The sequence below is a fragment of the Staurois parvus genome, unplaced genomic scaffold, assembly GCF_062004578.1.
Source record: "Staurois parvus isolate SC_StPar_1 unplaced genomic scaffold, SC_StPar_1.0 ptg000014l, whole genome shotgun sequence".
In the NCBI taxonomy this organism is placed as follows: Eukaryota; Metazoa; Chordata; class Amphibia; order Anura; family Ranidae; genus Staurois; species Staurois parvus.
The window spans coordinates 17,360,833-17,387,730 of NW_028317810.1; the positions used below are offsets into that span (position 1 = coordinate 17,360,833).

Consider the following 26,898-nt stretch of genomic DNA (forward strand, 5'->3'; position numbering starts at 1 on the left):
TCAGAGACTTGGCGTCTTCTCCCGTACGTGTTACATTCTGGGCAGGACTTTGTCAGCAGGAACCTTCCCCTTCCCGTTCTAACAATGTGTAGTTTATAAGGTTTATATTCCACATGTTGCAGCTGATTTCATTAATCCCATTCAGCTCAGAGCAACCTACAGCAAGTATACCTCATACCTAAATTGCTAAAGCTATCATACACGCAAGTGTTCCTTAGGTGAACATACTTTGATTGTATTGCGCCCTCTTAAAGTAAACCTATGCTCTGGGAAGTGCCCCGTTTCAGTTTTTTTCTTTATCTACTGTGCATTCTTTTAGGGAAGACACAGGATGACAGCAAGCTAGGAGGTAACTGCGTTGACATCCCACCAAGTGCCTTACTGTATGCTACACACAGTTTTTATTCAGGGTCTCTGATGTTTGAACATACTAGGCCTTTATTGCCATCTGTGTCCCCACTGGAGACATTTTACCCTCTTTTTTTCTCCTGATGACTACAGCTACAGTGATAATTGTCAGCAGGAGTATGACTTAAATATATACAGTAACAAGGCTGTCCTCCCTTATTCCCCAACCTAAAGCTATAGATGATGTTGAGCCCCTGGGAAGTTCCTACACATCTTCCTTCACTCCTGCTTTCCACCTCTTACTTTTGGTCAAGACCTCCTTGGGCATCTCTTCAGTGCTGGGTAAACCCCTGAACCAAACTCTTCAAAATCTTGGAAAGATTGTATATAATTACAGAGCTACTTTCTTTTGTTTACTTGCTAATATTATATGTTTCACCGCTCAGCCACATTGTACAATATGAAATGATGGCTGACACTTGTTGTAAAAATTCTTTATTGTTTTAAAATAAACATATATCTAATGAAAATAAAAAAAACCTCACACTCTCAATTAAGGCTATCCTGGCCTCCGGAAAGACTCTCATTTGTGGCCCATGGCTTCTACATACAACAAAAGACCACCTTCCATAATTCCCCAACCTGAATTCATAGCTCATGTGGATCTAGTGAATAGAAATCCAGCATTTTGTACCTGGATCAGGAAGTAGAGGTAAAATCTATTTGGGGACACTTTGGCAGGGATGCAGGTGTGACCAGAAGTGTGTGGACTGACACAGGGAAACGCAAGCTTCAGATATGGTATAAATAAGACAATTTATTAAGACTAACAATACAAATATAAACGCAGTGCACCAAACCCCAAGCTAACACAAATACATACAACAAGGTGAAACAAACCCAAACCTAAACTGATATAAATACACAGGTACATACACATAGAGAGCACAACGTAGTCAGGCAGGCCGGGTCGATAACTATCGGGCAGGTAGGTACAGGAGGAGCAGGCGGAGAGTAGTCAGGTCACGAGCCGGGTACAGCAACTAACGGACAGGAAGGTACAGGGGGTCAGGCAGAGAATGGTCAGGGTCACAAGCCAGGGATCAAACAGGAGAAGTCAGCAGAGGTCAGCATCAGGCAGGGTCGGCAACAAGTCAGGCAGAAACAGGAATGCAGGTTGCAAGATGCAGGGGCCCATGGAAAAACACACACCAAGGCACAGACTGCAGGTCTGGCCATCCCTTAAATACACCACCTGCAATCAGCACCAGGTGATGGCTAATTGCCGAAGTGAACCTCTGGTTGTTGAGAGCACCCGCTGGCCAGCCCTGGTACTGCAGCCCACAAGGCAGGTGAGTCCCACCACTATTGGCAAGTCCATTCCTGACACACTTGCTCTGTAGACAACTGTCTGCTGTTGTTTTTTCAGGACAGGAAGTGCTGAATAATCTGTCAAAAGTGATAGCAAAAAAACAACAATATTGGTTCTATATACCTTATAATTTTTGAAAGTTCATCCTAATTATAAATAGTCTAATAAAAGGAACAAAGGAACAATAGTTTTGTGAGACTACAAGCCGGAAAGGACAGGTTGTTGGAAGCTGAATTTTACAGAACCATCAACAGAAGACTATGCAATTCTCTTTGCCACTGAGTCTCCATCTTTAGATCATTGATAACTGTTTATTGTACTTACTATGTGTGCAACAGCTTGTCATCGAGTGTTAGCCTTCTCAGTTCAATTTGATTTACTGAGCCATCTCTCTCATATCACTTTCCTCTAATTTATACCTTATTTTATCTAAAACATAAAATATGCAGCACTAAAACAAAATAAGACAATAGCAATGTAAATAAAATTGCATGATAAGCACATCTAAAGTGGATGAATTGGTATAGAAACCAATAATTAAAATTGTGCTGAGGTATCATAAAACCAGATCATGGTGCATAAAGTGACAATGGTGCCAAAGTCAATACATCGATAGATATATCAAAGTAACATGGGAAATCTGTGACATCTGTGGTATATAGTGTGGCTGTTGATTGCATTAACCAGATAGCGCAAAGAATAGCGTGTTGGAGTAAAATGACCTACTCCTGGTCACTGGATCAGGGACACTGCCGGAAGGGTGCTCATCAGTACAGCAACCTCCAGATCCTCTGTGTCGTCTCCAGGTGTACCGTCGCCAGCCTCCAGGGGGATGTGCACCACTCGCACGTGTCATGAATCACCTTCTAACATCGATCTCCAGGGGGATGTGATGCACTCTCGTGTATCAGGAATCACCTTGGGGGCTCGTAAATAAACCCAAAAGAGAGGTGTCCGATAGTGTAGTATATTTTATTCAAAAGGTGTAATAGAAACAAGTAGTACACTTACATAATAAAATTTAAAAAATTTGATAATGTGCATTAGACTGGAAACGCGTTAGGGAGATGGTACCTCACATGCAGACCTAGTCCACATGGTTCATACGTCTGACTGGTGGCCATTTTGGATTTCTCGGAAATTTTTGGAATTTTATTATTTAAGTGTACTACTTGTTTCTATTACACCTTTTGAATAAAATATACTACACTATCGGACACCTCTCTTTTGGGTTTATTTACGAGCCCCCAAGGTGATTCCTGATACACGAGAGTGCATCACATCCCCCTGGAGATCGATGTTAGAAGGTGATTTGTGACATGTGCGAGTGGTGCACATCCCCCTGGAGGCTGGCGATGGTACACCTGGAGACGACACAGAGGATCTGGAAGTTGCTGTACTGATGAGCACCCTTCCAGCAGTGTCCCTGATCCAGTGACAAGGAGTAGATCATTTTACTCCAATGCGCTATTCTTTGCGCTATCTGGTTAGTGCAATCAACAGCCACACTATATACCACAGATGTCACGGATTTCCCATGTTACTTTGATATATCTATCGATGTATTGACTTTGGCACCATTGTCACTTTATGCACCATGATCTGGTTTTATGATACCTCAGCACAATTTTAATTATTGGTTTCTATACCAATTCATCCACTTTAGATGTGCTTATCATGCAATTTTATTTACATTGCTATTGTCTTATTTTGTTTTAGCGCTGCATATTTTATGTTTCAGATATTTTACCAGGATTCTTTTTGAGGTTTTGCCTTTTATGCTAGTGGCTTTACTACTTTTACCACCCTATCCAGCACTCGTTTATCTTTCTTTCTTTTTTATATATCAATACCTGATTTTACTTTGTGTGTACTATTGCCTCTTGTACTATGAGTCTGATTGAAGTCAAACTGTTATTGTCTTCTGATGCACGCTTCTAAAGAAAAAATGAAAAATAAAGAAGTAAAGGAAATTCACAGTTGTAAACTTACTTCCCTCGGACCTATCATTCTGATTTTCATGGAGATTCTCTTAAGAGGAGTAGGGGAAAGACAGCATATTCTAATTATATAGATTAGGTGATCACCTAATTTGCCTATTTACATTTTAAACAACAGCAATAAAAATATTAAGATCTAAACAACTGAGTTTCTCTGTAGAGAAATAACAGTGGAAGTTGTGTTTGAATAAAAAACAAAGCATTAGTATTTTCTTTATATGTAGGTGTATAATTTTAGTTGCATAAATTGTTATGTTGCATATTTCAAACACAAGTACCTAATGAATCCCATGTAACCAAATGTCTTATTTAACCCAACAGACATTGATGAATGCAGCACTATTCCTGGTATTTGTAATGGAGGAGAATGTTCCAACACAATTGGTAGCTATTACTGCATTTGTCCTCGTGGATATCTCACATCTGTTGATGGCTTACATTGCATTGGTAAGAAATATAGTGTATTATACTGTACTTTTTTTACAGTGGTTTTCTAGTTCTGGATTGTAAGGAGAAAAGTGAAAGTAGTAACTGATCTGTATTTATTTCTAACAAAAATAAAATGGTTCATGTAAGAGTTATTCCATGCCCTAGTTTTGCCATTCATGTATAATTCTTCTACTGAATTGAGAGATTTGCTTGTCTAGATCATAACTCCATGAGGACCTTTCCTGACCTTTATCACAGATATGACAATTGAAAGTTCCGTACCCAAACTTGGGAGAAAAGGACCGAGGGAACATTTTCCATTTTCCATCAATTTAGAAAATGAATGAGTTTGCCACAAGGCCCTTTTCGCAATTATTTGTTATGTAATTGTTTGTTATTGTTTTGTGGTTAAACCCTTCAATGCAGTTTTTAGCTTAGACATATCAGGCAGTGTGTGACCTTAATGGAAAGAAACTGGAAACTACAATTTTTATGTCATCTATAAACAACTGACATTGTAACAGAGCAGGCTTAAAAAATCCACAATGCTTGACCAAAATACAAACTAATAAGGACATAATATACCATGCTTGCCAATTACGGTCTGCTTAGTAGGTCATCTTTTGGTCCTATAGACAGTGTCCTAGAGACATTGATGTAATCCTCTGCCAGTGGGTCACCTAGTTAGACATAATCATGACTACAGTAGCATTTTATGCTGTCACTGGTGCACTGCTAGTGAATGAACACAGGGTCAAGAGCTGCCTATGTATGTCTTAAACAATTTGCCCCTACATAAAAATTATCCCAATATTTAGCTTTTTTTGAGCCGTTTTCTAGCTATTCCATTGTGTTTTGCCATTTTGTTTTTTGTTGCTAATTGATTTTAATATAACTGTCTATAAGACCTCATCCTATTATTTTATTCATAATTTTTGGTTAAGAAAAATGCTTAATTAAACAATAGTGAATAAAAAAACCTAAACCATCTAAAATGTTGATAGTGTGGTTAATTCTTAAGAATTTGGGTAAATATTCCAATAGACCATATCAGTAACACATTGGCAAGGGAAAGCGCATTTGCAAAGTAAACTACAGTTTACATGGAGACAAGTCTTGTCAAGTTAAAGGAAATATGTTAGTAAATCTATCATCTAAAGTAATATACCTGTAAAAAAGCTGCCTAGTTCAGGAATTACTATGTCTTTGGGAGTAGGAGAATGAATGCTTCTTTTGTGACAGAGCTTTGCAAATACAAAAGCGTTAGAGATGAGCATTTACTGCAAAATTATCTAATATATGTCAGGTGTATGCAATTTACTGCAGTAACTGTAATTACAGACACATACAAGCATTTTTTTCACATAAAAAAGCTATTGTCTCTGAGCAATCCTTAATTCTCAAATCTCGAACTAGACATATCCTATATGTATAGTAACTTATAAACTGTTTATGTCTACTTATCGTATTGTGTCCTTAGATAAACCTTGCATGTTTTCCTATTCTTCATCACTGTTCAGGTCACTTGAGGTTCCATGGATGAGAAAATTCTCATTCTTCAGGATTTATCCAATATACAAGTGCATTAAATGTGTATAAACAACTTAAAGAAACATTTTGAACATCCTCTGATATTTTTTATTACCAATTAAGTCAAAGGGATTGACAAAAAAGAGCAAGAAGCATTATTTTTCAGCTTTGGTTATATTTGTTTGGCCAGGGGCTGCTGTTACATGCTACTCTGTTGAAAGTTCACTCTCATCTAATGGGTTTGGTTTGGATGTGAACCAGAAAGAGTTTGTAGCATGCAAGGGTTCAGATGCTGAAGATTAGCATCCACCTTTGTTTCTAGTGTCCCTGTGCTGACAGATGGAGATCTCAGAGGCCAAGATATGTTAGTATGTGCTGACATGGGATTTATGTAAAGCAGTCTAAAAAGTGCAGGCAAACCCTTTATTACTTCACTTGGTTTAAAATATGCCTAATTGTGCTTTGTCATTTTGTCTGTTTGGCTTATGGTATATTTGGTTCTACCCTTCATGTTCTCTAAAAAGACTTGAGCCTTTACAACCACTTTAATGTGAAAAAAGATGACAAATGAATACCATGTAAATAAGATCACAATAAATTACTATCATTTAAATTTGTCCTCAGGTTAGTAGTTAAGGGAAGAAATGTATTTATGTACTGTGTACTGTCCTACAACTGCTATACCAGATGATATATCACAACAATAATAATAATGATCCATATAAAGTTGCACACTTCTAGCTTTTGCCTGCTTTCAAGATAAGCTATAAATGTAAAATGAGGAAGCATCAAGGTCTATAAGTGTGCTTTATATTTCATTTTGTTTACCGTATTTTCCGGCATATAAGGCGACTGAGTGTATAAGACGACCCCCTCATTTTCCAGTTAAAACATAGGTTTTGGGCTATACTCGCCGTATAAGACTACCCCCCTTCCGAGGCAACACCATTTAAAAACATCAGATTTGTTAATTGAAATGGTTATGACTTACCAGTACTTAAAATCCTTAAAAATCCTCATGTTCATCCTCTGACATCATAAGTTCGTGAATGACATCTTGTCATACATTTGTAAGACAGTCATCATATGGATCAAATTCCAAATCAGATGGTTACCACTGGATGTATGGTAATACGGTAGCTTTGGCTACATACAGTATACAGTATATATACAGCACGCTGGAAGTGCAGTATTGTTCATACAGTATACCGCGCTGAGCCAAGCTGGCTCAAAACAAATGTCCCTATGACAGATTAATCTGTCATCCCGCTGGATGTGCGGTATATACAGTATACTGAGCCAAGCTGTTTCAAAACGTACCAGTACGTCCCTACGGTAATCAGACCGCTGGATGTGTGTATGTACAGTAGCTGAGGCTACATACAGTATACGCTGGGCCAATCACAGCGAGCGATGTATTCTACTAATGAACACAAAGCCTGCTCGGATTGGCTGAGGTTGTGACATCATCAGCCCACCTCTCTGACTCAGCCAATCCGAGCAGACTTTGTATTCATTAATAGAATACATCACTCGCCGTGATTGGCCCAGTGTATACTGTATGTAGCCACAGCTACCGTACATACACGCATCCAGCGGGCTGATTACAGTAGGGACGTACCGGTACGTTTTGAAACTGCTTGGCTCAGCGCAGTATACTGTATATACCGCACATCCAGCGGGCTGGCAGATTAATCTGTCATAGTGACATTTGTTTTGAGCCAGTTTGGCTCAGCACGGTATACTGTATGTACAGTATTACCACACATCCAGCCAGCTTGACCCAAACAAACTCAAGGTTCACATTTTATACCCCGCGTATAAGACGACCCCCAATTTTTGGGGTATATTTTTAAGTATAAAAAGTAGTCTTATACACCAGAAAATACTGTAATTTATATAGCAGATAGTTAGTCCATAGCATAATACAGGAAACATGAAACCATTCACATGTATCCCTGCCCTGAGGACCTTGCTAGTTTAGCCTTTTGTCACTCATATCTCATCATCAGTTTGAGTAGAAGTAAATTCACTTACTGGCATCTTTTTAATTGAAAAGAATAATCCATTACAGGCATTAAACCCTATGCAGATGGCGTCCTTATGTAAACCAAACACAGCAGCACTACAATGTTTCACTTCTGACCACTAGGCCACCAAGGGCCCCACAAAATATTATTATTCTAATAGCATAATTCTTAAATATTATGCTAGCATAATGATTTGACAGCAAAGTATAACAAAAACTTTTTATAGAAACCTAAAAGGTATTAAATATCTATAACCGTCATAACAAAATTTTATAGAGCTTAAAGTATGTCTAAAATCAAAATTGTTTTAGGTGATGCTTAAAATTCCTGTCAATATTTTCATCCTATCATTTTCTGATTGGGGAGCCGAACATTTTCTTCCTGTCCTTAGAAACACATAGGAAGTGAAAGAAAAACTTTCTATAGAAATATCATTGTTTAGACAGCTGGTACCCAAATAAGCATCCTTATGGGAAGATTTCACCTATGTTCCTGTTTTGGTAAAAGATGAGAGTTTTGGATTTTCCTTCACTTTCAGTGTCAGTAAAGTGTCAGAAATTCTTACCCCCTCACCACTCTATCCAAAATACAATTTGGCTTTACGTACATTTTTGAGTTGATTTACTAAAGGCTGTTCACTTTACAAGGGAATTTCCAAAGTTTAGTGGATGAGGTTAAGCTGGGCTGACTTCCATAGTGTGACCACAAGCAAGCAAAAATGCTGTTGTTGTTTTTTTTCCTTTTTGTAATCGGGTATTCTTTGCAAAGTGAAACTTTACCACATTCACTAAACTCTGGGGAAAATTCCCTTGCTAACTATAACTTGCCTTGCAAAGTGAACAGGCTATTTGCCTTTAGAAAATCAGCCCCTTTGAGAAGGTGTTATCTGTGCAAATGCAAGCAGTTTGAATATTTCAGCTTCCATTAAAGGGGCATATTCCTGGCCTCACTACAGGATATAAGTATAAGGTGCTTACTACCTCAAAGAGTTCCATATTTGCTACTAATTACTACCCACAAGTACAACCATGTAAACTGGACTGATCTGTGTTGAATTATGATAATTTGTACCCCAGTCACTCACATCCTTCCATGATAATCAATAGGTAAACCAAGGTAATGTACCTAGAATCCCAATCTTGAACTGGTCCGTTCATAACTGATAAAAAAATTAAACTGATGGAACATTAGAATGAGTGATCCATGTGAAGATGTGTGATTTGTAATTTAGTATTTGTTGTTTATTGTTTTTGCATAGATCAGAGGTCGGGTATATGCTTCTCCAGTCTTGTAAATGGACATTGTGCACAGGAGCTGTCAGGCAGATTTACCAAAATGCAATGCTGCTGTGAAGCTGGTCGTTGTTGGGCTTTGGGATCCATTCCTGAACTGTGTCCAGTCAGAGGTTCAGGTTAGTAACAAATTCTAAAGCAATTTTTTTCTTTCTTCTTGGGTTTCTTCAATCTTCAATAAATAATTTTACTAATTTCTTGTGCCTAGTAAACCAGCGGGAAACAAATGCAAGCTATATTTATTTAGGAAGTCTGCTTGTAAGCGTGTTTTGTCATAATGGGAAAATGTCTCCATTAGTAAAGTATAGGTAGTGATGGGTTCTGCAACATATATCTCCCCACAGACTACCTGTGCTCAATCCAAATGGAATCCAAATAGATTGGCTGGACTTGACTGTTTTTGGTCAAACTGCCCCAGAATAGATTTCAAAATAATTGATCTTTAGAAATGTTAAGAGACCAGAGCCATGCATTTGCCAGTAAAGCGTTTTTATGAAATGTTTTTTTTTGTTGAACCTTCCTTGCTTTTAAAACACTAAAACAGCCAGTCATTTTTTTTGCAGATGAATATCGAAGGCTTTGCATTGATGGGGTTCCATTTGGGGGTCCTAGAATAGATGGCCCAGGAGTATTTGGACCAAATGTGTTTGGACCTGGTGGAAATGGATATATTCCTCCTTTACCAGGTGGAAATGGTTTTCCTCCCATTGTAGGTGGAACAGGAATTGATGGAACTGGTACTGGAACAGGAGCAGGAGGAGGTGTTGGTGAGTCAGTGTTTGGTTCTAAATATGAATTAAATTCTGTGTGGTCATTCTAGCTAAGATTAAAATTATATGGGGAAATGGAATTTCTCTTATGTATGACATTTGTATAGATTGTGAACAAAGAAATCATTATCATGTAATGTTCATAATGTTTTACTATTTCTTAGTATCACTGATCTTCATGTGTATGATAGCTAATTATGCAATTCTAAGTAATAACACTGACTGTTTCAGAAATGTATGCACAGGGAGTGCAGTGAGCCAACTGTGTAAGATGTGGCAACAATTTTAAATGTTTACAGCAAAGGCTGCTTGACTCTTACTTCTGATAATGATGATTGGTATTCTGGTGATGATTAGTAGTAATCTAAGATTAGTAGTAATATACTAAGAAGTATATTATTTAAAAGAGTTACTAATCACATTCCTTAAGTTTAAGAGTTGCTAATTACATTCCTTAACAAGCAAGTGTAAAGAGAGTCAAAATTCTCACACCTGTATAGATCTTCATTTATTTGTCATCATGTATAACTGTGCTGTATAACATTTTTAATCTATAAGAAGCTTGGCATAGTTGATACTTAATTTTCAACAGGACCAATAGACAGCAGGTTAACTCTTTTCAAATATAAAAATACTGATTGCAGTACTGACTATCACTTAACAAATTAACCTTAATCTGTCTTTACATACACCTTCCCTGGCCCATTTCTAGTTATTATTAAGTTATTTATTATTAAGACACCAAGAGAGTTCAGCTTACTTATGTATCCATGAAGAAAATTCTGTTACATGAATCAGCCTGAGCTATTAGGTTAAAACCATTTTGTATTATAGTTTGTATTTGTCTGTGTACATAACAGCTGCTTTTTTTATTCTTTTACCAAACTGCTGACTTAGAACAATAGAATCTATAATACTTGGTTACCAGAGACAAGAGGTTAATGCTGGGGAAAAACATTTTTTAATATTTATAGGAAACAAGAGGTACATTTTACTTCAAATAATAATGTGATTTGATAATGCTAACATGTGCCGTTTTGAGTTACAGGAGGGGTGAGTTTTGATGAAAATCTGTACTGTGAGAAATCCTGTGGCTGCCATAGCTGACTTCTTTCTGAAAATGCTAGCTGCCTGGCTGTCTGACATCAGTATTTTAAGACACTCACCTGGAACCAGGACCAAGGTGGGGGCAAATGTTTCCTAAGGCTGACATTTTTGCTCCCAGTCCATGCCAAAGACGGTTGTCTCGAGCAGTAATGCTGCCTGCATGCGCCCGCACGCATACGCACAGGCAGTCAGCTCAGTGATGCCAAGCACATTAAAATGCAGGCTTAGCATCACTCAGCAGAGTTTTCTGCCCATGCAGAGTTTTCCTGATGCACCTGCAGTGGCCTGCAAGGCTGTGCTCAGTAACTTTGAACCTTCACTTTCAACAAGTTCCTAATCACTGTTAAGGCTTGGGTGCTGCACCTGCCTGTGTGACAGGCACATTGACCAGGCAGGCAGCTCAGTATCGCTGAGCCTGTAATTTTAGCAGGGTCAGTGCTACTAAGGTACACTAAGGATGAAATGTCGGATATGGATACTCTGGCCTCAGTGCAGCAGCACCCCTACCTATCCATGTTTTCCTTAGTTCTATCCAAGGCAGTTTCCTCAATTGGCCCCATGGTTTCATGTGAAATCAAACTCATAAACTGCATACTTTTTCCAGGTAGGTGAATAGCAAAGTGCTGAAACCTTTGAATCAACATGACAGCCAGGAAACTAATATTTCAGCAATGGTAGCCTTCATATTCTCTCATTACAAGTTTCATTCACCTTTGTAGCTCTTCTTTATTTTATAATTTGAGGTTTATATATCTGACATAGGTTTCACTGAATATAACAATTAATACTGATAACACTAGCGCTTATGACACAGACAGTATTATAAAATGATAATAATATAATTAATGTCATGTTCACTTTCATGTAATATATGCTATTAACAAATTGGTAATTAAATGTTTTCTATTTTTATCATAGCAACATTAAATCAGACAATAGATATATGCAAGCAATACCCAAATCTTTGCTTAAATGGACGGTGTATACCTAACCTTAACAGTTACCGATGTGAATGCAACATGGGATATAAGCAAGATACTCACACCGAATGTAATGGTATGTATACACTATGCTGGACTTTTTAGGGGATGGAACCTACTCAACTAGATTTTTCTCAGTAACATATCATTGCAGCAGTGGATCTTTACTACTAACTGTATCCAACATTGTTACATGTTTAAGGCCAGCAAATACCTGCAGTAAGGTACAATCAGTCAATGTAGTGCTAATTCATTCATATAAAATCTCCCTTGTAGTTGGTTATGTTAAAGGAAAATTTACTGAACTGCCAACCTAAAGTATCACTTTAAAATATTACAGATATACTTATAGTAAAAATGCTGTATAAGTTTTTAGCAGCTGTGTAATCTGTAAGCAATGACCAGTAGGAATGTCAAAATCATTATAGTGACATAGTGAGCAGCTAAGCCACAATTTGTGCAGCCAAGGTTATGTTAGAGTTATTTACTTTTTTTTGCCAAAATTCATTTTTGCAAAATGGCAGATTCAGGAGAAAATCAAATTGTGTCTAAATAGACTTTTTAAAACCACTACAATAATCGTCAAAGTATTGATTCACATTATACCTGCTATTGCAACAAGGACATTGTATGCTTGCTGAAGGGATAAATGTACAAATGTTCTGGATTGAGCTCATGTAAGCATTGTTTTCAAGACCCCCTCCTAGTTTCCGTTAGTATTGGTGCTAATAGGATGTAATTAATAGGTCTATTAGGCCTGCAAATGTACACATGAATTGCCTAACAGCTGTCCTGAAAGTACAATTATTGTATTAGCCCAGTACCCTGGAATTAATTATTTTATTATCCAAGTACCCTGGAATGTGCAATACATGTTACCACATTCACAGATAGTGGTTAAAGTTGTTTTACTTTGACCTGTTTGAACAGTTTAAAAAATTAAAAGCCTAGCAAAATTAGTAAGAGAAACATTTACTGCAAACATAGTGTGGCCAGTAATGACTTGTTCTCAAATTATACACTTTGAGCCAACTGCATGTTATGACTTTTTGTTACTACAAACAGATGTTGATGAGTGCACATCAAACCCATGTACCAATGGAGATTGTGTTAACACACCTGGATCCTATTATTGTAAGTGCCATTCTGGTTTTCAGAGGACTCCTACCAAGCAGGCATGCATTGGTAAGTACAGTATTATGACTTTCCCTTTCACTGAATTCAGGAAGTGTCTTACAATGTATAATTTAAAATTAGAGAGATGCCATTAGACTGGTCACTACTGATTACAAAACATTTTACTTTTTTATTTTCTTTCCTTGGTAATTAAAGGGAATGTATAGTAGTTTTATAAATATTTTCCTGATTTATTTATTTTTTATAATCAGGGCATAATAATATAGTTTTCTTGTTAGCATTTTTAGTCACGTTAAATATAAATATTGCATATTCATTTTATATATATATATTCAAAGGTAGCCAGCAGGTGGAGCCCCAGGAACTTTTTCACATCCCCTTTGTTGTTTTTACAGAGCACAATAGCTCAAACTGAAATTTAAAAACTCAGTTGATTAAGTCAACACAGTGACTCCTCCCTTACCAGATGGCCCCAGAGGTTTCATGTGGAAGCAGTCTGCGTAAAGGCAAAGCACTTGTACACTCTCTTTAGCAAACCTATAGTGCTTTGAGAATCTTTGTCATTTTTCTCATATATATATATATATATATATATATATATATATATATATATATATATCAAATTCATCCAAATTATTATAGTTTTTCTTTACATGTCTTTGTTTCTCTGTGCACCCAGTGAGGGAACTAATGGGAAATGTTATGATTCTGACACAATTATTGCACTCATGGAGAGGAAACCTTTACTAGACATGTGCGTTTTGTTTCATTACAATTTAATTTTTAGAAATTCGTATGTATAAGAATCTCTGAATGGACATAGTAACGAATGTTAGCAAATCAGAAAAAATTTATAACGAAATTAACAAATGCATTAATTTAATTCAAATTACCTCAAATGATCCAATAGTAGTTCAGGCCCATGTGGAAATTAATTTAATTTTTGAACTTGTTCAATAATTCAGATGCGACCAATAAATGGATCCAAATTTTGTTCCATTAGTTAATTTGGATGCACATGATGCCAGTCGAGATTGTCTAATCAGCTCATGCCATTTCTCTTGGTGGGTTGGACTAGATTCCGAATCAAATCCATCCGATTCGATAGTAATATCAAATATATGGCAATCTCCAAGAAAAACTGCAACATTTTTCGAATCCACCCAGACCAACTAATATATGAAGGAAAATTGTTCAATGAACGAATGCATACGAAACCAAATGAAAATTTCTGGCGTGCATGTATCTAACCTTTACTGGCTAAATAGCATACATGAAATCACCATCAGGGAAGGCTTTCTACCTGCAGAAAGCAACATTTGCTACCAATTAAGTATAAAAATAGTTGTTTTCTTCACCTGTAAATAATAAATAGGTTTGAGGCATGTGGGATAGCTTTCTGAATCTTAGATTTTTAAGTATGCTAGAGAATGATAAACTATTCATGGAGTTTTTACCATTAGTAGATATAACACTAAAGATCTGCTAAATGTCATTTTGGTCAGGGTGACATGAAATATAACATACCATTTATTGATCACTTTTGACTATTTTTTTACTACAGTATTAGTATTTCTACTACAGTTATTTCAGTCTATTTTTATCATGAAGGTCAGCCTATATAAAAGATACTGTTCTTAGAACATTAAAACATCTTTCTAGCACTTAATGTATTTTAAGTAGAACTGGAATGGAGGGAAACAGAAGACACTAGCTGCAGGAGAAGGAAGTGTAATACTTCTTTTATTGCAGGGAACTTTCAGATGATTAAGTTTTAGTCTGGCAGGGACTCCTTAGTGCAATGTATATGAAAGTAACATAAAGGTAAGAAAAAAGCCAAATGTAGGTTAGAAGGAATTCATACGCAGGCTGCATTTACCCATTTACACAAGCACCAAGAAACTAGTATACAGGCAGGAACTTTGACAATGGCAGCATCCATTCAAGACATTTTTTGACAGATGTTTTTTGACTAATTACAATTCCATTGCCAGTATTGGAAGTTTCACTAAAAGAAACACAGGCGCACAAAATTTACACTTATTTTAACTGGTCACAAGGAGAAAGGAGGCTAACACTGAATTGAGATCTACTTCACCACCATAGCTCATCTCATAAAGCATTTGCAATCTACCTAGTACAATGTGTGCAAAGACTATTCTCTTCCATCAATGTACTTTTAATGTTTCATATTTTTTTGGATATTCATATAAATGCAGCAAAACTAAACAAAAACCCCTAACAGCCCCTAGGTTGGGTTTGGTCAAACAGGCTGGTTTATCTCAAACAAGTTATAGTTATTTGCATTATACTGTATGTTTTAATGGTAGTTACATTTTATGATCCAAAACACATGACATCTAAATAAATAAGGCAATGATTGTAAGCTGATATATCATGACTTTTGATAACTGACAAAACCATCCTTTCTCTTTGCATGAATCCGTATTTTTAAAATACAAATTATTTCCATTGAATTCATAGTGTGAATATGATTTTGCTAGGCTTTCCACCAATTTTGCAGAGCTGAACAGTGTGTTTTTCTTTAAACCTAGATATTGATGAGTGTATTCAAAATGGTATCCTCTGCAAAAATGGAAGATGTGTTAATACAGAGGGGAGCTTTCAGTGTATCTGCAATGCTGGTTTTGAGCTAACCGCTGATGGAAAGAACTGTGCAGGTAAAAGTTTTGGACATAGTATTTGCTGTACAGTTTGTAATTCATAATTACTAAAAAAAAGTTAACCCTCCACACAACAGAGAAACTTACCAGTTGAAGAAAATATGCATCCTGGTTCCTGCAGTCAATCAGACATCTGTGCTGTGTTAGAAGCAGCTGTTTACATAGTTTTCTATGTCACGTAGCGAATAATTGTTGAGGAGTCACCATGTACAGCCTGAAACTGTCTTTATCAATTGCTAAATGTCTGTGCAATATTTGGTCCTAGAATAACATGAATGTCTGGGTTATAATAGTTATCAAAGACATTTGACACTTTTGGCTGAAGCTATGGAAATTGTTTGTACAAGGAGCTACTTACTTAAATATTAAAGTCATTTAAATTAAAGTAATTTTAAATGAATTTACTAGATATTGGTCATTATCTCTAGACATCATGGCGGCTATTAAGGCAACTCTTAATGATGTTTTAAACCTTGTGTAGACAGATCATATCAAAGTCATAAGTGGAGTTTTGTCCAGTTCCTTCACAAAGCTTCAATAATGTTTACTCATTTGAGAAGCATGTTCATCAAAATTTTAACTCTGATAATGGAAATGTCTCTGCCAACTGTATCACAGATCATGGAGACTAATACAAATATAACTATCCCAGACAGTTAAAGTGGAATTAAAGCAACTGATTCAACTGTTTTCCAAAATTGTTAAATGTAAGGCATGCCATGAATGATAACTGTTACAATTACAAGTGAGCTTATACCAGCTCTCAACTGAACTGTCAAGCCCGTAAATGATGTCATAGCTTTTCACATGGCAGCACCATGACAGCTGCAAATCAAAGGTTTGTACTGCCCCCAGCAACAACTGCCTGGAGCACCATACTGAGAATGATGATAAGAATATTAGTATCATATTGTATATATTTGATGATATAGACTTTTTTTATTTTAAAAAGAAATTTGTGTATAAATGTGTCAGTTAGTTCCCTAACTAATCATTAAAATAATATGTGTATCTTAGTAATTTAACTTGAATTATAATTTGCAGCTCAACATGAAATTATTATTGCCTCATGTTAATGCATCTGCTTATTATTTTAAGGGAAATTGCCTTAGATGGTGGCAATATTGTTATTTTTCATTTGTGTTTCCCAAACACAAGTTGTTTTTTGTATGCATACAAAATGCATTAGCTTAGCAGCAGTACTTACCACCTCTTGCTAATGATATATTGCCATCTGCTTGGAGTTGGGTATTGCCTGATTATACTGTCATTGATGTAGTTCATGAAACTTGCAGCAGACCTGTTGCCCATAGCAGCCAATAACATTCATTGTTTCATTTGAATTATTAAACCAGGATATAGATTATAAATAAGAAAGACTACTTTTCTTACAGTTTTCAAATATTTCAATTGTGTAGCTGGTTCCAGCACTCGGAAACCATTGCTAACACATTTACACTTGTGCCCCAATAATTGAAAATTCTTTCAATTTTTATTTAACAATGTTGTATATTTTGGGTAGCCAATGCCAGATGGGCTTATCAGCAGTTGATTTCAAATTGATACACAAATATATGAAATGTTACAAATGTTGCAAAGTTCAGGAATGGCTATTTTTATATCTAATTGTTAACTATTTTAACATTAGTACATTCCTTACCTCTGGTGATTGCAACTGCCATAACTTAAAATAAATGCTTAATACCATGCTATATTATGTATTTTCAGATCATGATGAATGTGCTACTACAAATATGTGTTTAAATGGAATGTGTATAAATGAAGATGGCAGCTTTAAGTGCATCTGCAAACCAGGATTTGTGCTCGCAGCCAGTGGTCGTTACTGTACTGGTATGTATTTTATCCTATAGTTGTGTTTATTGTAGCTGATTGCTGGCCTTCTGATTTGTCTACCTTTTGTAATAAACTATTTTACATTTAATTCCACAGATGTTGATGAGTGTCTTACTCCAGGCGTTTGTATGAATGGCCACTGTATAAATACCGAAGGGTCTTTCCGCTGTGAATGTCCACCAGGGTTGGCTGTTGGAGTAGATGGTCGTGTTTGTGTGGGTAAGTATAGCCGTTTTGTGATATATTGTTTATGATCTGCACCTTGATTCCATTTTATATGAATAGCAGCAAAATCAACAACAATGTAATTGATATAAATAAACCTGGATATGTGAAAAACAATTTCTTTATACTTTTGCAATATTTTTGTGTACATCACACAACATTACAGATGTGTATTTTCTTCTTTTTTTACCTCATGCTTCTTTATTCTGGTTGCTGTAATGGTAAGGATATATGCCCTTGGATGGTTTTTTTGTGGAATGGTTTTAATATGTTGAGTTCTAACAGATGCTTTTTCCCTGCTTCTTTAGACACACACATGCGTAGCACTTGCTATGGAGCCATCAAGAAAGGACTTTGTGTCCGCCCATTTCCTGGAGCTGTGACTAAATCTGAGTGTTGCTGTGCCAATCCAGACTATGGATTTGGAGAACCATGCCATCCGTGCCCACCAAGAAACTCTGGTAAGCATTTTCTGTGCTTCTACAAAGTTAATTAATTGATTTAATTTATTAAACATTGCTTATTTTAAGTGTGCCTTCTCTCTGACAGCAAGTAAAGTGTAATATATTTTAGGGTTCATAGTTACAGGTGCTGACAGGGGGCACTTGCTGGGTGGTTTCAATGTCTGCTGAGTTGCAATCAATCAGTGTCTGGAAGATTGTACTAAGCTGAGAGACACATGGCAGTATGGCTTTTCATTGTGCCAACCTGAACTGCAACAGGCCATTGTGGTCATGGTTGGTGAGCATATGAGGTGAGGTGGAACACTGCCCCAACTAAAATTGTGCACCGCCATCTGCATGTATTAGCATTTTAAGCAGAACTGTGACCAGATAATACAAATTCAAATATTTATATATTTTTAACAAGCAACAAATAAGCTTTGTGGAGCTTTAAAGAAAGTCCTGGTTGATCTATGTAGCTGCAGGCACTGTGAAGCAATTTATCCTCAAGTTTACAATAGAATCACTGATGTGCAATCTCAGCTATTTTTTCTCTTACTACTTTAGTAATCAGAAAGAGATAGGGATTGTTTTAAAGTGTATTTACTTTTTCGTTAACAATATGTACCTACAGTATTTTAATGTCCATAGCCTGGCCTCAGCTGTTTTAAGCGATTTCTTACCCATTGGGTAAAAGAGATTGATAGTGAGTATATTATAGACAGATGGAAACATGTAATTACCAACAGTCTGATTTCCCACTTGGGTGGGCAATAAAAAGTTCAGAAGAAAGTAGGTTAGGCTACTCCTAAACCAGTTAGAACTATGTATCTATCCATAGATACATAACACAATATCTGCAGTGTTCTTTCATCTTACAAAATTGTATACATTTTCAAAAAAATCAAATCATGAGGTAGAACAAAATATTACCAATAAAATCAGTTGGTGGAGCTGGATTTTTTTGCCATTATTTTTTCATTGTAACACATTTGAGCAATCAACCTCAACACCCATGACATTTACATAATTTATACAATCTCAGGTTTTTTTTGTTTTTTTTTTGGAGATTAATTATTTTTTCTTGGTAGAGAAAGCTGCCATTAACAACTTGGTTTTAAAGGTGTTATTAACAGGGTAGTCATCTTTATCTTTGCTACATGGCTTAGGTCTGAGTTATTGACTTACCAAATAGAGAGGGAAAAGACAAGAATGACATTCCTGAGATTCACACCTTCAAAAATGGTCAGTAATGACAGCTTTCTTATGTCTACCCTGGCAAATTCCCTTTCAGGCTTCTTTCTAGTGGCTTTCTTTGAACAGCAACAAGTACCTGACATCTCATAGATCCTGCATCCTGAGTAGCTAACTCATGGGTCCTCAACCTGTGGCCCTTGAGCTGTTGGGAGACTACAAGTTCCATGAGTATTGCAAGACTGACAGTAACAAGCATGACTCCCAAAGGCAGAGGCATGATGGGACCTATGCACTCCTTGCAACCTCACTAACTTTCCTTTTCCTCTCTCTGATCATTCCCTTATTAGCTTTTCTCTCTCTCTTTGACTTCCTTCTCATCTTCCAACTACCAAACAGTTATCCGTAGAAACCTTCATTATCTTAACTCTTCTCTTTTTTTTCCAGCAACAGATTGTTTCTATGACAAAATCTCAGCGCTGTCCTGCCGCATCCTGGCCACTTCTGTATACAGCAGTTCACTGTCATCCACCGTGGACACATTGGCCCCCCTCACTACACACAGAATTAGGCTGGACCGCTACAGCTCTGGCAAACAGACCATACCAGATGCCTCAAAAAACGTAGCTGTGCTCTAAGACTAAGACCCAGCAAGACTTTGACCAATATAAATCTGCCCTTCAAAAATACAATTCTTGTCTCCACACTGCCAAAGAGACCTATTTTATCACTCTCATTAACACCCTCTCATCAATCCCCATCAACTAATTTCTACCTTTAATTCTTTATTTCATCCTTCTTTACCTCCACCCACTAACTCACTTAGTGCCAAGGAGATTGCTAGTTACTTCAAAAATAAGATTGAAACAATTTGTGATGAGATCACAACTGTACAGATATCTCCCTCACCCTACACTCCTTGTCCAGCTGCACAGTCTATACTTCCCTTGTTTAACCCATCTACTATAGAGGAGGTTGTAAACCTTTTTTCTAAAGCCCACCTAACCACCTGCCCCCTGGACCCTGTTCCCTTGCAAATACTATGGTCACCCTCTAACTCTATCCTTCATTCTTTAACTCATATCTTCCTCCTCAAAAAACTCTATTTACTTGGTCTCCGTGACTGTGCTCTGTTGGTTCGAATCTTGCCTATCTCACTGCACTTTCAGTGTCACTTACAACTCGACTTCCTCCTTCTCCTCTTACTGTTGGCTTCCCCCAAGGTTCTGTCCTTGGACCTCTCCTATTCTCAATCTGCACTTCTTCCTTGGGTCAGCTGATAGCTTCCCAATGGTTTCCAATACCATTTCTATGCTGATGACACACAAATCTATCTCTCTTCTCCTCAGCTCACCCCATCAGTTTCACATATCACTGATTTACTAACAGACATATCAGACTGGATGTCACACCACTTCTTAAAACTCAATCTCAACTGTTGGCGCTATATAAATCCATTATAATAATAACTTGTAGTTCCGGAACAGCTGGATGCACACAGGTTGAGCACCCATGAGCTAACTTAACACCATTAACATCAATGCATAAATATCCAATCTATGAATAAAATTCTTATCATTAAGGGCCAAATTTATTGTATTGCCAAATATTGGTTCACTAATCATTTGTTGCACATTCACTTCTCCATTAAACACATTAATTGCCCCAACATTCTCATTACATTTTTCTTTGTTCTGAGTCTCCATAATATTTTGTTCAATAAATGCCACTAGACCCAGTCCAGTTTTTGACATTTCCTGCTTAATGAATTGATTTTTATAGATGGAGAATGCATTGCTTTCACCTGCACCCTCATCAACCATACATATTTGCAAACCATCAAATGTGCATTATAGAATATTCACATTTAACCCTGCTGCCAACAAGGTATTGTATTATATTAAAAAAAAAAATCTACAGGGCAAATGGCTGCAAATGCAGGCAAGTGTAGGCAGGTGAATGTCCTTTTTTTGTTTTTATGAATGCGCAAGCTTGATGTAACTTTATATTACAATAATAATATTATAAAGATGTGTGACTGGCAAATAAAAAAATTAGTGCTTATTGCAGGTTAGTATTCACAGGTGTATTAAATCTTTTCACTTGTTTTAAAATATAGCCGAATTTCAAGGGTTATGCAGCAGTGGAATTGGCATCACTGTGGATGGAAGAGGTAACTTATTTTATAAGTGAAAATATCTTTACACAATGTCATTGTACCTTTCCTTACAACCCTGTGACACATATTTTACCATCACACAACCAGTGATCTGGTTCTATTTATGTTGATTTAAATCTTGTTCTTCTGAATTGTGGTGACTTATCAATAGATAACTTAAAAATGGAATGAATGTAATATCACTTTCTGGTTGTAGACATCAATGAATGTGCTTTAGACCCTGACATCTGTTCCAATGGCATTTGTGAAAACCTGCGTGGAGGTTTCCGTTGTAATTGCAACAGTGGCTATGAATCAGATTCCTCTGGAAGAAGCTGCATTGGTGAGTTTACACACTAACATTTACTTTTATCATCCTGCAGAATGTAACTAGAAACAACAAACTACTGCTAGAATAGTGGCCAATTTCCTGAAAGGCCTCCAGTGTTTTTTACATTTTTTTTAAGTTATGGACCATGAAAATAAATTAACACACTTAAAATATGTTAATTTTTTTCCTGTTGTGACAAAAGGCAGCCCCTTTTAAGATCCTCTTTCTCTCTAAAAGTGTTTATAAAAATTAACAGGTTTACTTCACAAGAGGGCCAATTCACAGTATTGCTTTGTTGGTTACCCCAATGCTTGGCAACATGTTACACAAAGTGCAGTGCACCCCAATAATCCTAGGCAGCACAGCACCACCATTTGTGCATTGAAATTCTCTCCGTAAAAAAAAAAAAAAAAAAAAAAACAGTGCATGTCTATTTTTTCACATATTCAGGTCAAAGGAGCAGCATGCATTAACATAGACTAACTTGTTACGCTAATGAACTTGTGTTAATGCATCGCAAAACGTGAACAAGTCCAGCTAGTTGGTAGTTTCCTCTCCCATGATCTCTGATGAAACACCATCTGGATGGGTAGTGTGGTTTGAAGTGAACACAAAGTTTCTAAGCTAAGTGTGCAATGTAGAAACCCAAACCTATGCTAGCTTTGTATTATTTTCTAATACAAATCTATCTCTCTACCCCTCACCTCACCCCCTCAGTCCCGAATCACTAGCCTACTGAACGACATATCGGATTGGATGTCACTCCACTTCCTCAAATTAAACCTTTCCAAAACTGAGCTCCTAGTTTTCCCCCCAGCCCGTGCCCCCCCCCCCCGACTTCTCCACCTCGTCCAACAACGCCACCATCAGTCCCACTCCGCAAGCCAGAGTACTAGGTGTCATCCTAGACTCCAACCTGTCTTTCCAACCCCAGGTCCAATCACTGACAAACTCATGTAGACTCCACCTCCGCAACATCTCCAAAATACGTCAGTTCCTAACCTCGGAAACTACTAAGCAACTCATTCACTCCCTTATCATATCACGACTCGGCTACTATAACTCCCTCCTCACCGGCTTACCTCACCATAGTCTATCCCCGCTTCAGTCTATCCTGAATACTGTGGCCAGACTCATCCACCTTACTAACCGCTCCGTATCTGCCACCCCCCTCTGCCAATCCCTCCACTGGCTTCCGATTGCCCAACGGATAAAATTCAAAATGCTAACATTGATGTACAAAGCTGTTCATAACACTGCCCCAAACTACATCACTGACCTGATATCCAAATACCACCCTAAACATACTCTCCGCTCCTCACAAGACCTCCTACTCTGTAGTTCCCTGGTCTCCTCCTCCCATGCCCATCTCCAGGACTTCTCCAGGGCTTCCCCCATCCTCTGGAACTCCCTACCCTAATCCATCAGACTATCACCTACCCTCCTCTCCTTTAGACGCACCCTGAAGACCCATCTCTTCAGGGAAGCCTACCCCGCCCTCAGCTAATTGCTGATCTCCTCCACTCTTCTTACTACTCCATCCCCCACAGCTATTTCCTCCTGTACCACTATCCCCTCCCTAATAGATTGTAAGCTCCAAGGAGCAGGGCCCTCGAACCCCTCGTATATCGAATTTTATTGTTACTGTACTGTCTCGTGTACTGTCTCCCATTGTAATGTACAGTGCTGAGCAAACCGTTGGCGCTATATAAATACTGTATAATAATAATAATAATAATAATTTTATAGTCTTTTCCTCAATCATTTTTTGCTGTGAAAAAAAATTCAAGATAATTGAATGTACGTTTTGATTATTTCTGAATGTTCTTCGTGGTAATGCAAAAAATATGTTTCCTAGATGTGTTTTAAAAAATATTTTAATGTCTTAAAACTGTAAAACATACAAAATATATGCATTGGTACATAAAAAGGCCTAAGCAAATACATTGAAAAGAGCTATCTTAGTACCTTGTCTTGTCATAGATTCTCATGTTGATGACCCCTTACTTGGTTAACAGATTACTCTGTGATTGGAATCTGCCCTGACCCTAGCTTGCAAGACAGATTACCCTCTTTTCTGAATGGAATATTTGATGATTGCTGCCTGCAAAAAAAACCCTTGCTTAGAAAATAGATGCCTGCTGCAAGCCAGCCTAGACCAGTGCATGCTCAGTGTCCTGCCAGTTAATAGTCCTGATTGTATCTTGAAGCCATCAGACACTGTACATCACATTATCTTGCATTATCTTGCTCTGGATTGCTGGGGAGAATTCCAGTTCTGAAAATAGAGCTCCACACCTTAAGTCCTGAGGGCATCCAAGCACTGGTAGACATACTTGCCTTAAGAGAAACACTGCTATAGGTTAAACTGTGCACTAGTCTAGGGTTACAGGTTTGCATCCTGTTCTGCCAAAGTTTGACTATCTTCACTAGGGCCTTTAGCTCATACTTTTTCCTGACCTTAGTAACACCACTGTGCTAGCAACAGCTATATCTCACAGCATATTTACTTGTTTTCCTGGTCCTAACCTGGCTCAGAATATTGTGATGCTGTGTAAATAATCTTACAGTATGAGAAAATAATTGTAATGGCAACGACAAAAATTTGGACAATAATTAAATAGATAAACACTACTTCTTTGCATCTGCTATAGCCCATAGGCACATGCCAATTGTGGCCAGCAGTAAATCCAGTGAATTTGTATCAGGTTTGCAGACCCCTGTCAAATTGAATGGGGGAGGGGCTAACATTTCCTATAGGACTTTAGCTTAGACCCATTAAGGACTTGGTGGGAAGCAATTGTTTTTAATTATTTTGGATCATAGAATAAAGTTTTCATATGTGCTGAGTATTGATGTATTCCTTTATAATTAAGGTAATTAAGGTAGAAGCAACCACATAGGGGATCTTTATTTCATTTATGTTGTTGATGCAAAGACTTTAATTGCTGAAGACAATAAATGAACAGGTAAGGTGTTGTGTTTATGCTCTGGGGTGGGGTGGCATAAGACAGATGGCTTACAGGGAGCAAAGAGTGCCAACATGGCTGTATCAACAAAACTCTGTTGTCACTTTTATTTAGAATAAAAAAAAACATAAAAGTAAAATTAAAATGGACACATCCTTCTTTATTTTTCAGACATTGATGAATGTTTGGTAAACAGACTGCTATGTGACAATGGTCTGTGCCGAAACACACCAGGAAGTTACAGCTGCACATGTCCTAAAGGGTACTTATTCAGAACTGACACTGAAACTTGCGAAGGTAATTTCTTCATATTGTATAGTAACCCACTAAATAATTACAGTTATGTTAAAAAGACATACTGTAAGTCCATCTAGCTTACTACTTTCTAATACTTTACTACTTTCAAAGAAAAGTGCTTAACTGCATAATTTTCAGGTGGAGCAACACTGGGAGTGACTCTCTTAGTATGTGTGTTTTAAAAGAGATGTGGTTAAAAAAAGTAAACCTGTGACAGTTACCTTCGTAGGAGTTATGAAGAACAAACTCAAGAAAAAGTATATGCCAGTTTCATTAGCATTTCATTAAGAAGAATCTTCTATATCCATATTGTTGAATATGAATGAAAGTCATTTATTGTTACCAGATAAATTGTTCTGAGTCTGAATGAAGCAGGCAATGCCCATCCGTAAATATTATGTCAAGACTCAGTATATTATTATCAATAATATGTAGTGTTCCATTTAGATATCTTAGATCTTAAATATATAAACCCTAAAAGCACTTACATTAGATAGCCAAAAGTTTATACACACATAAGCTTCTCACCTGCAATTACAGTATATGGTCATAAGTATGTAGACACCTCTCCATCCCAATTTTTGAGGTTAGCTATTTCCAGGGAAGGCTTCTCTTAATTCTACATCATACAAACTGTAGATAACTGTGCCTTTTTTCTATGGTAATGGTTTGGGGAAGGTTCTTTTTGTGTAGCATGACCATGTCCATGTTCACAAAGCTAGATCTGTAAAGACTTGGTTTTACAATTGTGGTGTGAGTGGTCTGCACACTTGAGTGGTCTGCAGAGAGCCCTGACATCCACCCTAATAGACTCCATTGGGATGAATTAGAACAGCAACTGCAAGTCATACATACTCCTACAGGCACTGTCCAATAGCCATTTCCAGGGGAGAGTGGAGGCTGTTTTAGCCATAAAGGGGGTGCCAATTCCATATACTGCTCATGGCTTTGGAATGGAATATCCAACAAACTCATATGCATATAAGTGTTAAGATCAGGGGACTGCTAAATCTTTGAGTAATTCTAAAACTGAGGTATATAATAGAATTTAAATAAAGAATTTAAATGAGTGGCTAATAAATAGAGTGCTAAAATTAGCCACAAAACACAATTTCAGCCCTTTCTGTAAAAAGCAACAGTTCTGGGCTTTTAATAGGGCAATGTAAAAGGCAGCAACAATGTGAAAATTAACTCATAGCACTCAATAAGATTTAATGTGTTTACTAATTTAATTGTAGTAAACTTAAACTTCATTGGTTTACATGGATTACTGAAACAAATTACAACCAGATTTGTACACTCCCCCTCCTCAAAATGTCTTGCCTGATCAGATGTAAGCCAGGAAAACAGTTCTTTTACCAGGATAAAAGTAAAGTAAATGGTGGACATAGACTTTTTTCTTGGTGTTGGACATTGGACTGTGAATCTGGCTAAGGCAAACTATGGGTAATGTAATGTTATGAATTTTCTTTGTGATTTGCTGAAGCTATAAATTGTATATTGCTGGAGAATCACAGGCTTTCTCTGCTTAGCAGAGATTTTAAAACTTGAAAATATTAGCCTTTTAAAACTTGAAAATATTAGCCTTTTACTAGCATTTTACCGTTCCATATTCAAAAATTTAATAAAGACGGGAAATCAACAACACGAACAACAGTTTTAATGGCTTGACAAAATAAGAAATGCGAGTCTTCATACTTAACACGCCATTATTACAAAGCTTGATTTAAAACAACTTGAAAGTACTT

The 26,898-nt window shown here is 37.1% G+C and overlaps 1 protein-coding gene across 2 annotated transcripts in view; it reads left to right on the top strand.

Annotated features, from left to right (window-relative positions):
• Window positions 1–26,898, top strand: part of FBN2 (fibrillin 2) — a 289,154-nt gene that overhangs the window by 143,672 nt on the left and 118,584 nt on the right. For both annotated transcript variants that reach the window (XM_089677738.1, XM_089677742.1), the window contains exons 8-19: window positions 4,042–4,167; window positions 8,968–9,120; window positions 9,565–9,768; window positions 11,797–11,934; window positions 12,924–13,043; window positions 15,551–15,676; window positions 17,408–17,530; window positions 17,630–17,752; window positions 18,067–18,219; window positions 21,515–21,568; window positions 21,771–21,896; window positions 25,025–25,150. In XM_089677738.1, coding sequence (XP_089533864.1) covers window positions 4,042–4,167; window positions 8,968–9,120; window positions 9,565–9,768; window positions 11,797–11,934; window positions 12,924–13,043; window positions 15,551–15,676; window positions 17,408–17,530; window positions 17,630–17,752; window positions 18,067–18,219; window positions 21,515–21,568; window positions 21,771–21,896; window positions 25,025–25,150 — 1,572 coding nt within the window. The remainder of the gene's footprint in view (window positions 1–4,041; window positions 4,168–8,967; window positions 9,121–9,564; window positions 9,769–11,796; window positions 11,935–12,923; window positions 13,044–15,550; window positions 15,677–17,407; window positions 17,531–17,629; window positions 17,753–18,066; window positions 18,220–21,514; window positions 21,569–21,770; window positions 21,897–25,024; window positions 25,151–26,898) is intronic.